General features: G+C 36.3%; 1 protein-coding gene across 1 annotated transcript; it reads right to left on the bottom strand.

Moving 5' to 3' along the window:
• Positions 1-1,697: 1,697 nt before the first annotated feature.
• On the bottom strand, positions 1,698-13,167 carry LOC115512396 (alcohol dehydrogenase 1-like). The gene is made up of 9 exons (XM_030313389.1): positions 13,086-13,167; positions 10,215-10,316; positions 7,701-7,839; positions 6,155-6,242; positions 5,793-6,012; positions 5,353-5,613; positions 4,114-4,249; positions 3,181-3,319; positions 1,698-1,905 (listed from the first exon to the last, which is right to left on the bottom strand). The coding sequence occupies exons 1-9, from the start codon at positions 13,119-13,121 to the stop codon at positions 1,881-1,883; spliced, it is 1,146 nt and encodes a 381-aa protein (XP_030169249.1). The 5' UTR covers positions 13,122-13,167; the 3' UTR covers positions 1,698-1,880.
• Positions 13,168-14,211: the final 1,044 nt, after the last annotated feature.

Here is a 14,211-nt window from a genome sequence, read left to right as displayed (position 1 = left end):
CTAAAATTTTTTTTTTGTGGTTGATTTCATGTTTTATAGCATTGTGATCTGAAAATATGCATGGTATGATCTCAATCTTGTTGAGGGCTGTTTTGTGACACAGTATGTGTTCTATTTTGAGAGTGTTCCATATGTGCTTGAGAAGAATGTGTTCTTCTGCTTGAGGATGAAATGTTCTGGATATATCTGTTAGTCCATCTGGTCCAGTGTGTCATCTGAGCCATTGTTCCTTATTGATTTTCTGCCTAGATGACCTGTCCATTTCTGTAAGTGGAGTATTAAAGTCCCCTATAATTAATATTATTATCTATATATTTGTTTATGTGTGTGATTAATTGATTTATATATTTGGGTGCTCTCATGTTGGGAGCATTAACATTTACAATTGTTAGCTCTTCTTGATGGATAGACCCCTCAATTATGATATAATGCCCTTCTTCATCTCTTGTTGCAGTCTGTGTTTTGAAATCTAGTTTACCTGACATAAGTATGACTACTCCAGTTTTCTTTTGATGTCCATTAGCATGATAGATGGTTCTCTGTCCCCTCACTTTCAATCAGGTGTCCTCGGGTCTAAAAATGAGTCTCTTATAGGCAGCATACAGATGGATCTTGTTTTTTGTTATTCATTCTGATACCCTATGTCTTTTGATTGGGGCGTTTAGTCCATTTACATTCAGAGTGATTATTTAAAGATATAGATTTAGTGCCATTGTGTTATATGTAGGTTTTGTGTTTATGGTGATGTCTCTACCCAGGACAGTTTAATGATAGTTATTTTTAGGGATTAAATTTGCTTAGATAATTTTAGTCTTGAACTTCAGTGTTGAGTTAAATTTATATTCAGTCATATCAATCTCTATGTTAAACACATGATCTCCAGTCTTAAAAATCATCCAACAACATTGTTCTTATTTTCCCTGTTTTACAGTGTGGCAGTGGATACTGAGAGAGAGAAGAGCTTATTGAGAAAGTGACAGAACTAGACTTTCAGGATCATGTTTAACATAATCACCTTTAAAAAATATTTTTCTTTCTTTTCTTTTCTTTTCTTTTTTTCTTTTTTTTTTTTTTAATTCCTGGACCTTTCCCCATTATGTCAACTGGATATTCTGGACTCAGATATCGGGAAGGGATATTGAATTAAAGCAATTCTAAGAGGAATTTTCCTGTCAGCTTTTGTGTTTCAAAAGCTGAAGGATTAAGGAGAATAGAAATGATTATACTGGCTCAAAGACTTGAAGAGGGAGTTTGGAGCTTGTAGATATGGAAGAATTCTTCTGAGAGGGTCCTATACCTACTACCTAGGGGTGGAATTGGCAAGATTTCCCAAATGCATTTTTGTGTTTGAAAGCAGTGAACCGTGGCTCAGCATTTCATAGGTAGAGGGATAGAATGGTCTAAAGACCTTAGCATAGAAAATGGCTTACTGTGTCCTGAGATAGCCTTCCAAAGATTTATGATACCCCAGCATGTTCAGGAAGAAGCAAAATCATGCAAACCCTGGTGTGGCATGAAAGATACAGAGAAATCTGTGTATTATGGAGGTACTCTGAGAATGGCAACAAGGGATAAGTCAGTGACACCTTTCATGGACTGGTGACAGAGATCAATTGGGTTGATGGACATATCAACAATGTCATCACTAAATCCCATCATTTCTCTTTTTAAAGTCACAGAACAAATTATGTAATATCTGTTCTCTGAGCAGTTATTTTATTACAGCTGTGTTCAAGATGCACATATTTCATTTTTCACAATTACACTGCATTTCCATCTCTGGTACACCTCTTTCCACTGTACTGGAATGATCAGAGAGGTGATACAGGAAAGGAATGATATCCCCAAGGATGCCCTTTCACCTTTTATCATCTGGGATCTCAGAACAGCAGAATACAGCGGATGCTGAAACATAAAAGTGTAATAGTAAAGTGATTGAATTGCTTAAGAAACAGTGATTTCAGCAAAGCAATTATGCACTGTATTATGTGACGTTGCATTGCCTACATTTTCCTTCGTACCCCCTCCCAATTCCACCTTCATCCTAGTTCACCTATATGAAATATCACTTGATCCTCTGATTGGGATCATTGTTAATATCACCACTTGGATATGGTGAAAGCAGGATCAACATCAGTATCCAACATCAGAAAGGAAGGCCTCAGCTTTGAGGACTGTTTCTCAGGCTGTGTGATCACAAAGACATCCAAACCCTCTGCTATGGCTTCTGATCAGCTTTTGTCAGCCCCAGAATCTAGCACTGTGTCTTCTTAGGAAAAAATAATAATTTTTTTTTGGGGGGGTGTTCCTTTTACAGCATGTATACTGTCTGCTAGATCCCCTCTCTGCATTCTCCATAATCTGTGCATAAAATTTCAGATGAGGTTTCTTGATTCTTTATTTCTGATTCAGATTGGCTGACATGCTAGGTCAAAACCAAGAAGGTGGTATAGCAGGGTAAAACTTAAAGACCTAGATTAAAAAAAATTTTTTTAAATCACTTACCAATCAGGGAATATAGGTAGAATTGGGGGAGAGAATTTGAAAGGGAGATGTGCTTAGCATCAGAATGAGAAAATCAAAGCATTCATCACAGGAGTAATTCCTCCTTTACTTATTGTTGCTTATTCTCTAATGGCATCTCTAGCACTTAGGACAGTCCCGGCAAACACTGCACCATCACAAAATAAACATTGAATGAATAAATGAACACACTGAGTGAACACTCCATCCCCGAAGGTTTGCTAGCTGAATGAAACAGAGTGACCATTTGTCAGAAATGATGCAGAAGGATTTGTGCCCTAGGTGGAATCTAAACCTCTGCCTCTAAGATTCCTCGCAAAATTGTATGACTTCAGTAATGTCAACTCATTCATTCTAGATCATTTCTCTAACCAGAAAAGTAATACATAATTGGCCAATGTAGTGTCAAGTGCTTCTTAGTATTATATGGAATCCTTGAACATTTTTAAAAAATAGGCTGATGTGGAAATTTCCCAAAGAGGGGCTTATAGGTAAAACTTTTTCTAATCCTGGTAATAGTAAGAAATAAGGTAGAGAGTGCGAAAGATATTGAAGATCCAAGTGGCCATCTCTTTCTCACAAAACCACTTGGAAATGTTTGAAGAGTCATTTCTCTGTGAATTCAGGGTAGTGGAGATCATCAAATAAAGCACTCACGTTTTTCCAGCATGGTACAACTCGAAAGCTTTGTGGAGTTGGTCAAAAGGCAACTGATGGGTTATTAAAGGATCTATATTAATTTTATTTTGCAGGTAATCAGTCACTAGTTGGGGAATACAGTCTCTGGTTTTATAATCTGCAAAACAAAAAAAAGGCTATTGTGATAAGATTTGAGAAATGCCAAACCAACCAAAAGGCAACAAGTGTAAACTTGTGATGGAGATTTTCTTCTGAAAATCTGACATTGAACATGAAAGATAAATCATTTATACATCAGAAGCTATTGACTGCTGTTACTAAGTGTGGCTGCTACAGACAGTTCTGTTACCTAGAATTCCTTTAGAGAAAAATTGGGTCAGTATTCACGTGTTACTGGGTTGAAAAATGGTCTTTTTAAACTAGCAGTTTATAGCCCACCTCCTGGGCTTACCTTTACCCAAAATTTCCTCTTCTGTGTATTCATACACACATAGAGATGGCATTGGGAACTACGTGCAGATGGGAATGTTAATTGACTGAAGCTGTTGGTCAATAATGCTCAGAAATAAGGGCTCCTCTGGGAGGATAAAAGCTGGTACCAAAACTCCAGGTTGGTGCATATAATTATCCAAAAGATATGCAGCTAAAGTAGCAGAATAAACTTTGAACTCACCAGCATTTGGAACTGAAGTTGACTGAATTGTTTGAAACACTGGCAAAACCCAAAAACTATTTTGTAGGAGATAAAATTTGTATTTGAACTTAAAAAAGCCTATTTAATTAAATTAACTGAAGTTGATTTGCAAAGCTCTCCAACTTATTGGAGAAGTCTTTGAAGACCTCTACCATTATAGCTCTGTTTCCCCAAGAGGAGGAATTTTGTATGTTTCTACAAAGTCAAAAGGGATTTCATGAGAGCAACCAACTAGTCCCTTCTGTTTGTTGACCTACCTCCTAAACACACACCCTTCAGTGTCCGTCCAGAGATAATATCTGGTGCGTTCAGGGAAAGCTGTGAATTTGATGAAGCCACCCCAACTATCAGACAGACACCATAGCTCCGGTGGCAGGAATCCCAAGCAGCAATCTGATAACAACAATAATGACCGTAAGTGCCTTCCCACACAAGTAACAACTACCACCAGAGGTCGAGGGATTGTGTTCCTAGATCTCGAACCTCTTCCTGGCCAGATGCTATCTCAACCTCACCTTCAACACTGCTAGTGATGGGATTTCATTACAGAACCAGTAGAGTTTAGTGAGAAAGACTGTGCTAGCTGTGTGACCTTAGATAAGTTACTTAACCTCCATATGCCTCAGTTTCTTCATTTGTAAAAGGAAGACTAATACTGCCTACTTCATAGAATTGTTATGAAGATTAAATAATTTACCATTCTTAAGACATTTAGAACACTATCTGATATATAGTGAGGACCATATATTTATTAAATAAAATTACTCACTGCCTTTGCCAGACCTTCTCACTTGCCATGGTTCTCTAACTCATTTCTATTAAAATAAAACATATACATACATGGGTGTGTGAAGCTTTATTTATTTATTTTTAATTCAGTTTTGCAGGGATGTACAGTGTACTTTTTCATATCTTATATATTTGTTTTACTTCCTTTTCTGGCTCATTGTCCTGTTGTCTTCCTCCTTTTCTCCATTTTGCCTTATTTTCTCTTTTACCTATGTTACTACCTTTACTTCCTTTATTTGTCTATCAAGTATGTTAGGTACACAATAAAACATATTAAATGTCTATATATTCTCTCCTCTGAACTGTAAGATCCAAGAGTGTAGTGCCTATTTTGTCCACCCTTATATCCCTAGGACTTCTGACACAGGACCCATAATTATCTTGTGAGTTAAATAATGTTTATACTTAAATATAAGAGTATATCTGAAGACCTAGGAATAAAGAAAAGGGAATACTGGTATTATGGCCTTTTGAATGTTTAAATTTTGTGTATTATAATGACATATCTTTAAGTATATATTGCTTTTATTTTTAAAATAGATATTTTAGAGTGAATTTATATTCCATTTTTACATTTGGGGTCCACAGGTCCAAAATGTATGTTCGGGAGAGTTTATACCCATCTATGTGAGGATATTTAGCATGTTTTTCTCACTCCCGCCCCACCCTCTTTAAGCATCTATGCACTGTGCCCTAAGCCCACCTACCATCGTATCACTGAGTCCAATGGCTTCAAAGGCAAAGTCAACACCAACTCTTGTCATTTCCATGACCACCTGCTGGACAGGTTTCTTGAGGTTACGAGGGTTGAGACAATCAGTGACCCCTAATGCTCTTGCCCGGGGAAACTTCTCCTCATTGATGTCAACCCCAATGATCCTAGAAGCACCAGATGCTTTACAGCCCATGACAATGGCTGAACCAACTCCACCAAGTCCAAAGACCACGCACGTGGAACCGCGAGTGACCTACAAATTCACAAGGCATGTTTGTATTAGAAATCAACCCTGGACACATAGGTAATTAGGAAAGCAAACAAACAAAAACAACCGTTGAAACCTTTGGAACTGTATACAACTATTGAACATTTTGATGTTTTCCAGGCAAATCACTATGACACTCATTAACACATGGGTAACTTCCTCACCTTGGCCGAATTTACAGCAGCCCCATAACCTGTAGACACCTCGCAGCTTATGATACTAACTTTATCCATAGGAGCAGCAGCATCAATTTTTGCCACTGCAATCTCAGGTACAACCGTATATTCAGTGAATGTGCTTGCACGGAAAGAGTGATAAATCTTTTTTCCTTTGCAGGTAAATCTGCTGGTCTTGTCCAGCATTAATCCAGAAGAAGGTAGAACACTGTTCCGTGGTGACAGACACAGTTACAGGTGGCGGCACCGACACGTGGAATTATAAAGACAGAAGAGAGCACGTTTAGTTACAGGTCAGTGCTTATACAATATCAGCAATTTAATAATAGAGTAAGGGGTAAATTACTAACTCTTGCTTCTCACAGAAGTTTCCCTTGGGATGCAAACAGGAACTGCATTCTCTACACTGTGGTATAGCGAGTGTGAGGACTTTATCTCCTATATATAGAGAAATAATAATATGAGTATTAGTTTAAAATATTACTGGATCAAAAATACAATAGTATGTTTATAAAAATTTCATTGGATGGCTTGAAAACTTGCTGTGGGCAGATTATGGTAGCCAGCATAACATTGCCCATTGCTGTTTTCTTTTTAAGTTTTCATTTAAATTCCAGTTAGTTAACATATGGTGTAACATTAGTTTCTCTTGTAAGTTTAGATAAGGCACATCTTAACTTCACTGGCCCTTAAAAATTCCAAAGGTAGTGGATCTCAAATTCAGGAGAACTTTTGCTCTCTTGTCCTTTCTCCTCCAACTCTTTCTCCTCCAACCCCTCATTGTTTTACACAAAACTTTCACTGGAATTTTTTTTTTTTTTTAAGCTAAAGAGGAGTTAGAGCATATATCTCTTCTGTTTGCATTATGTTCTTGGAGATAGACCATGCCTTTTTACTTTTGTTGCCTTTCTGTGCCTAGTGTCAGATTCAATGTAGGTATCTCATAATTGTTTGCCAAATGAATTCCCTGGTAAGAGTTTCACAAATATCCTGACCATGCCCTTTATTAAATCTCTTTGTGTGCCTGGTTCCAAGTTGTGAGGTTCTATAGTATCTTAATCTGTGTGATTGCTCTTCTTCACTCTAATCATTTCAGACAGGCTAAGAATAGCTATGTCCAGATCTTTTTTGGTAGTCTGGGGAAGAACATATACTTGCTTTCTTTGATTCTTTGAAATATCATCATCATCCTGTCAATGAAAATTCAAGTTTGATATTCCAGTTGATTAGAACATTCATCTGTCAAACATTCTAATGCATTCTAACCATGGGACAGGCACTGTGGTAAACATGTGGGGGATACAGTATGTAAGGAGCAGTCTCAATAGTTTTCAGTCTATTTAGAAGTACACTGGTCCTATCTCAACTCTCATTTAGTTATGGATATATTCTTGGCTCAGCTACTGCCCCTCTGAATTGCTAGAGAAAACAGCAGAGAAACCATGTGACTCTTGGAATGACTGAATACATTTAATATAATGATATGTGATTAGTTAGAAGAGTCTAGAGGTAAACCAGTTTTTTTTCTCCTGTAAGTATGTGAATGCATTTTATTTGTTTGTTTGTTTATTTATTTATTTATTAAAAAATTTTATTTTAATGTTTTTTATTTATTTTTGAAGGAGAGACAGACAGAGCATGAGCGGGGGAGGAACAGAGAGAGGGAGACATAGAATTTGAGACAATCAGTGACCCCTAACGCTCTGAGCTGTCAGCACAGAGCCGGATGCGGGGCTTGAACTCACGAACTGTGAGATCATAATCTGAGCTGAAGTCGGATGTTTAACCGACTGAGCCACCCAGGCACCCCAGTGAATGCATTTTAAGTTCCTTCTCTGTGCAGGGGAGCTCTTTGGGAGGCTGTTTGTGGGAAGGTTTCATTACCCCACTTCCTACCTGGTTTCACTGAGCTCACTCCTTCGCCAATACTCTCTACAATCCCAGCTCCTTCATGGCCTGGGATAAAAGGAAAGTTTACGGAGAGTAATCCTTTTACTGCATGATCATCAGTACCACAGATCCCTGTAGATATCATCTGCATAAGAATTAAATAGCCAAGAATCAGTTGGTTTGGAATTTTCCTTTATCTTTTTCTTTTAATCTGAGACTGATTATTAAAAAAATTTCTTTACTTGAACTGTGTCATTTGATCCCTATTACAATGCTCAGAGGAATACAGGGCGGATTGTATCATTCCCAATTTAGAGGTGAGGAAAGGGAGATTCAGAGACTTAGAATGACTTGTCCAAAGTTACGTGGCACATGTTAAGACCTGGAAATAAACTTAGATTTTTTCGAAATCTACTTTGTACATTTATGTCATCAAATAGTTTTGAAATATGATGGACAATCACATACAATGAAGGACTTTTTGCCACATTATCAATAACACCATGATTGAGAAACAAAGAATTTTAGGCCCATACTGTTGAATGTTTTTCCAATGCTCTGGGAAAATCTGTTTTTAACATTTCAAATTTATACATTGAGAACATTCTTTAAATTAATAATGTAACAATGAATTTAAGTTAAAATTAACCATTGCAAAATTTAGTTGACGTTGTGAAGTTTTAAAACTTTCTTAGTTAATGGCCTGAGTTTTCTTATCTGTTAATAGACCTGACCCAATGACATTGGTCATAAAAATGAAACATTTCATGTACCGTAGCCCCTAAGTTACTGCTGTGCCTGGGTTGCAGCCGGAAAAGCCTATGCCTGAGCATATTGACTAGTTCTCCAGTGTGTGTGGTGAGAGTGGCAGCATTTATAGCTGGAACACTGGGAACAACTGTGGTATATGATCCTGGCAAATGAAGGATCCTGGTGAAGAGAAAGTGCTCATGAGAAATATGCTATGGTTTTGGTTCCCACAGTGCTAAAATGGCTTCAAGATGCTGTCAAAGGCTAGAAGTGTTGTTTTAGGTATGCAGCAGGCTGGAATCTCCTTATTACTTTGGTTCTACATATCAAATAAGAGTATGCAGTTATTTTGGGGAAGTTTCCCATGGCATAAGCTGGAGGTGGAATTGACTGTTCTTATGAACAGACCCAGTCCTTAACCTTGATTTGTTCAGGGTTCAGTGTGATGTTGCTGAGTTTCTTGCTATGCAACTTCTACCTTGGTAGCCTATTGTGGATTTATTATTTAGGGTGTAGCCTTTGTAGTTAAGGAGCCTATCAATGTAAGAACAGAGAATATTGACTAATTAACTAGTAAACATTTCAGCAGATGGTGACCCAGTACACAATAAGGACTAATTAAATGCTGTTTAGATGGATGATAAATAGAAAAATACAGCTTCTGAACAGCAGTCAGTTACCAAACTTCTTTCTTTGTGTACATTCTTATCAATTTTCATTTTGTTCTTTACCATATCTCATTGGTGAAATAAAATCTTGAGTGTAATACTAGATATGGACTTGATAATTTATTCAGTGTTCCCAAATTCTCCTGTTTTGTCTTTCACTGCCTGTCTGTCTTTTTATACTTCCCTCCATCACCTTTTCCTTTTGGCATCTTTCCAATTCCCTTTATTCCTTGTCTCTGTTACTCCTGTAGCCATCCTCCTACACCTTCGACTTTGATTAGATATAGTATGACTAGATGCATATGGCATCCAGTATTTGTCTTATTTATTAAGTCAAGTGTTCAATTTCCTGATCTCAAATTAGAAGATAGGTGAATATTAATGTTTAATTAGGAGTAATAATACTCCTAATCTTGGGTATTTAATGGTTTTATAAAATTTGGGATGTATTGATCAAAAGTTTGATTTGAGAGGGGCAAGAAGCTGTTGACAGGTCATTGTTTTCCCATTCCTGGTCCAAGCTCTGTTCAATAATTGTTAACTCTTCCAAGTCACTTTGAAGACTATCATGGAGTCCTAGCTGCTCATTCCTAGAAATTGAAATTTACCACACAGTGAACTTTTTCAGACATTTTCTGAGGTTATCATGTGTGAGCTCCAAACAATAGAGATGGAACATTAGTCTGTTAGTCATTGCATATTCATTTGTTGATATCAATTTTGTATCATTGAAGTAGGGGGAAATGCAGTTCTTGTCGCCTTTCCCTCAATGAAAAGAAGTTAGTACTTAAAACACCTTCTAGGTCACATTGTGAAGTATATAGACCTATGATGTTATGTAATTTAAGTAAAAATTTCAATACTTAAAAAGTAATTATGGTAGATGAGTAAATTACCAGTATTTTACAAATATTAAGAATATATTAAACATTCATTACCTCTATTCATTTATCTTAGTTTAAAAAATTCATTTTACTAAGAGAAGTGGACAGACCCCAAATGCAAATGTTATATGTATTACATATAAAATATGTTTCACTTCATGAAACAGGATTTCCTTACATTTACCTACAAAGGTAAAAGTTAAAAGACTTAAATTTACCTTAATACGAACTTCCCGAGCCTTTGGTGGATCGACTTGTACTTCCTCAATTGCAAGAGTAGAACCTGTTTTCCAGGCAATGGCTGCCCGGCATGTGATTGTCTGTTGACACCAGGACAACAAAACTTTTGTGAAAAAAATTAATTTTTATTCTGATCATACAAACGACACTTATTTGTTATAATTAGTAAAGTACAAAAATCATAAATAAAAGATCACTGCAATTTTGGATGCAACCTACTGAAATTTTAGCATATTTCCTTCTAGTCTCTTAAAACAATTTTGATACAGTAGAGATCATGTCTACAGTTTTGTATTCTGCTTTTTTGCTAGTGACAGCCACCATGTAATGACCATTTGTCATTTACTTGTAAGTAGGCATTTTCTCATCACTTCAAATGCTTTGTAATCAGAATTTTAACTATTTTTTTTAGTAATCACTACACCCAGCGTGAGACTGAAACCCATGACCCCAAGATCAAAAGTCATGTGCTTTTCTGACTGAGCCACCCAGGCACCCCTGTAATCAGAATTATAAATGGCCACTTTTGGGGCACCCGGGTGGCTCAGTTGGTTAAGTGTCTGACTCTTGATTTCAGGTCAGGTCTTGATCTCACAGTTCATGGGTTTGAGCCCCATGTGGGGCTCGGGGCTGACAGGGCAGAGCCTGCTTGGGATTCTCTCTCTCTCCCTCTCTCTACACCTCCCCTGCTTGTTTGTTCTCTCTCTCAAAATAAAGAAATAAACATTAAAAATAAATAAATAAATGGCTACTTTGTATTTCATCATTCGAATGTTCCAGTTTGCTTAGTAACCACTTACAAATGTAATCATTTCCATTGTTTTGACTGTTCTAAAGTCTAATGTGATAAACAGCTTTGTTCATAATTTTGACTTGCCTGGTTTCCTTAAGTAACAATTATTTTGGAAAAGATAGAGACATTGCTAAGGCTGAATTGATTTCCAAATCTCTTAGTAGAAATGTTTAATAATTTGGCACAATTCCTAGAAGTAAAAGAATATCTATATCATCATTTATCCCACCCTCATTAGCACTGACCATAGTCATTGAAACCAAAATATCTAATAGACACAAAAAATCAATCTCTTTTACTAGTATTTTTTGAATGCTAATAATATTGAATATTTTCCATGTTTATATTAGTCATATATACTTTCCTGTTTCGTGGAGTATTTGGTCATTGAGTTAATGTATGTATCTACTCGCATCTTGGTGTTTTTCTCATTAATCATTTGACCTCTTTACACATTAAAGGAATAAGTTATTGCCTGTCAGCTTGCTGTACATGATTTTCCCTGATTGATATTTGAACCTTAATTTTTGTGCATTTACGTGCATGTGTGCGCACATACACACATTTAAAAATTTTGGTTAGAAGCTTCTTTTCCTTTGTTATTTATCCCATTTTTATGCCTTGGAAATTCTCTCTGTATAGAGACCAAATAAATATTTCTTCTCATTCTAGATTTTTATAGTTTGACTTCTAAGTGTTTAATTCTTAAATCCAACTTAAAATCATTTTTTTGTGCGATGTGCAGTTAGAGAATCTAAATGAATTGTCCTAACATGAACTCTTGATTATTTCTTTCATTTATGCTTAATTAGCCCCTTTACTATATATGTACAAGTTCTCAAATTTACAGGTTTCTCTTTGGAAGCCATTTCTCTTGTTCCATATATCATCCTGACAGTTCTTGCAGCAGTACCGCAATGATCAAATACTTTACTTTTGATAGAGCTTAATATCTGGTGGCCCTAGTACGCTTTATGATTTTATGTATGTTCCATTTGCAAGTTTTCTGCGCTAGTAATTGTAAGATATACTGAACTGACTGACTCTGTTATGTCTCCAAGAAATTTAGATAGAGGAGATAATATATGTATTATATTACAAAGAAAAGGAACAAATGCCACAAGAGAAGTTCAAATAAAATTATATAGAAAAACACTACTTCTTTCTCAAGATGAAATAATTCTGCTTTCACCTACCAAACTCCAGTAAAAGTGTATACTTTATGAAAAACGCTTTCCTAATTTCAAAATGGTACACACTCATGGCAAAAAACTTGGAAAGCTCAGACACGTAAAGGGGGGCGGAAAATGGCAAATCTGGCACTCAGCTATTACTGTTTGTAACATTTTATGTTAAGTCTTTCCAATTGATATGCTATGTGTGTTTGTGTAATCATACTAAGAAAACTATTTTACAGTCTGTTCTTGCACTTTGCTTTATAAGTATTTTCCAGGTAATTTAAAATAATCACTTAGGACTTTATTGACTAATATATCAGAATTTATTTAATCGGTTTCCTAGTATTTGACATATCTTGTTTCCAGTGTTGTCCTCTTAAAAACAATGCCATGATTAACCTATTTATAAAAACAACATAAGTATTTCCTTGGAATAAATTTCCGGGTCAAATGATAGACACATTTTTAAGCATTTGCTACAATATTGTCAAACTATCACCCAGGAGGTTCCGAAAAAGTTATTCTCCCATCAGTGATGCTTGAGTTTCCACAAGTGGGAAAACATTAGGTATTGTCGTTACTGTTAAAAACTGAGAACAAACTGAGGGTTGATGGGGGGTGGGAGGGAGGGGAGGGTGGGTGATGGGTATTGAGGAGGGCACCTTTTGGGATGAGCACTGGGTGTTGAATGGAAACCAATTTGTCAATAAATTTCATAAAAAAAATAAATAAATAAATAAAATAAAATATGAAACAATAAATAAAAAAAAATCCTTGCTAATCTGATTGGAGAAAATGGTTTCTTAACTTAGTTTCAGTGTATACTTTTTAGATAACTAATGGAAATGATATAAATGTATTTTAAAGGTAGCACTTACTTTGCCTGAAGTGTCCGTGATGAATTTTCTTTCCATGGCACCCTACAGGTCTACCCAAGAGAACTGCACTTCTTTGACTCTGCTCCTGGGCAAACTAGACAGAGCAGTTATAGTGTTTGCACACCGGAAGTTATTAAACATAATTACATGATCACACATCAGCAAAGGGAAAACCAGACAAGCAAAGTGGTTGGCAAATATGGGAAGGTGAAAGACAGAAAGGGGTGTGGGAGAATGATTAGGGAGGAAGGAGGTCGAAAACAAGAATGCTGAATGAGGAGAGCTTGAAGGGTAGGGATGCATCTGAAGACAGTGTAGGGATTATTTAAAAAAGTGAATCAAGTGAAAGAAACTAAGAGAAAGATCAACTACTAATTAGTTAACAATAAGAATTTCTGGAGTTTCAATTACATGAAAGGTACTGCCAGATCCGGACAATGAGAGTATAACACGGGTCTCGGGGAGTCAAAAAAGATGGAAGAGCACAAATAATGATCCAAACTGCTATAAAAAGGCTGAGAAAAAGTGACAAAGATGGTAAGTGCCCAAGGCAATATGAGGTCATTGTGAATGACTAGAGAGTTTTATTTAGGTGAGACTTAGCTGCATCTGGATGAATTTATATAACAAAATAATTTATATAAAATAATTTATATAATATATAAATATATAAAATAATTTATAAAATAATGGGTAGCATATTCAAAATGGGGGTTTAAGCTTCATCAAGGTATTCAGCACGGTTACCTTTTAATATTTTTTTACCGCAGTGTTTCTTCACATCAGGATGCATAAGAATCAATCCTCTGTGGGAGGTTGTTAAAATTTGTAGTTCTGGGCCCTGCCCTCAATATTCTGGCTTCTGCCAGATGAGGATACCAAGGCAAATATTAGACCAGAAAACACCAAGGCCCCATTTATTAATTTGCAGAGTAAGAGCATGAGTTCTTTGGTTGGCTGCTTAGGCTCCCTTGACTCCTATCTCTTAGACATTATTTGTCGAGAGCTTCCTCAGAGGAGGCCAATGAAGCAGTTTCTTTGCTGAGAACATATTACTGTCATAGTTCACGGCTACTGTAAGGTGAGAGTAATTTGGGACGGGATGGATGTGGGGAAAAATTTGGGA

This window comes from Lynx canadensis, chromosome B1 (genome assembly GCF_007474595.2).
Source record: "Lynx canadensis isolate LIC74 chromosome B1, mLynCan4.pri.v2, whole genome shotgun sequence".
Taxonomy (NCBI): domain Eukaryota; kingdom Metazoa; phylum Chordata; class Mammalia; order Carnivora; family Felidae; genus Lynx; species Lynx canadensis.
The sequence above is the reverse complement of the archived record's forward strand: the minus strand, read 5'-3'. Positions and strand labels throughout refer to the sequence as shown.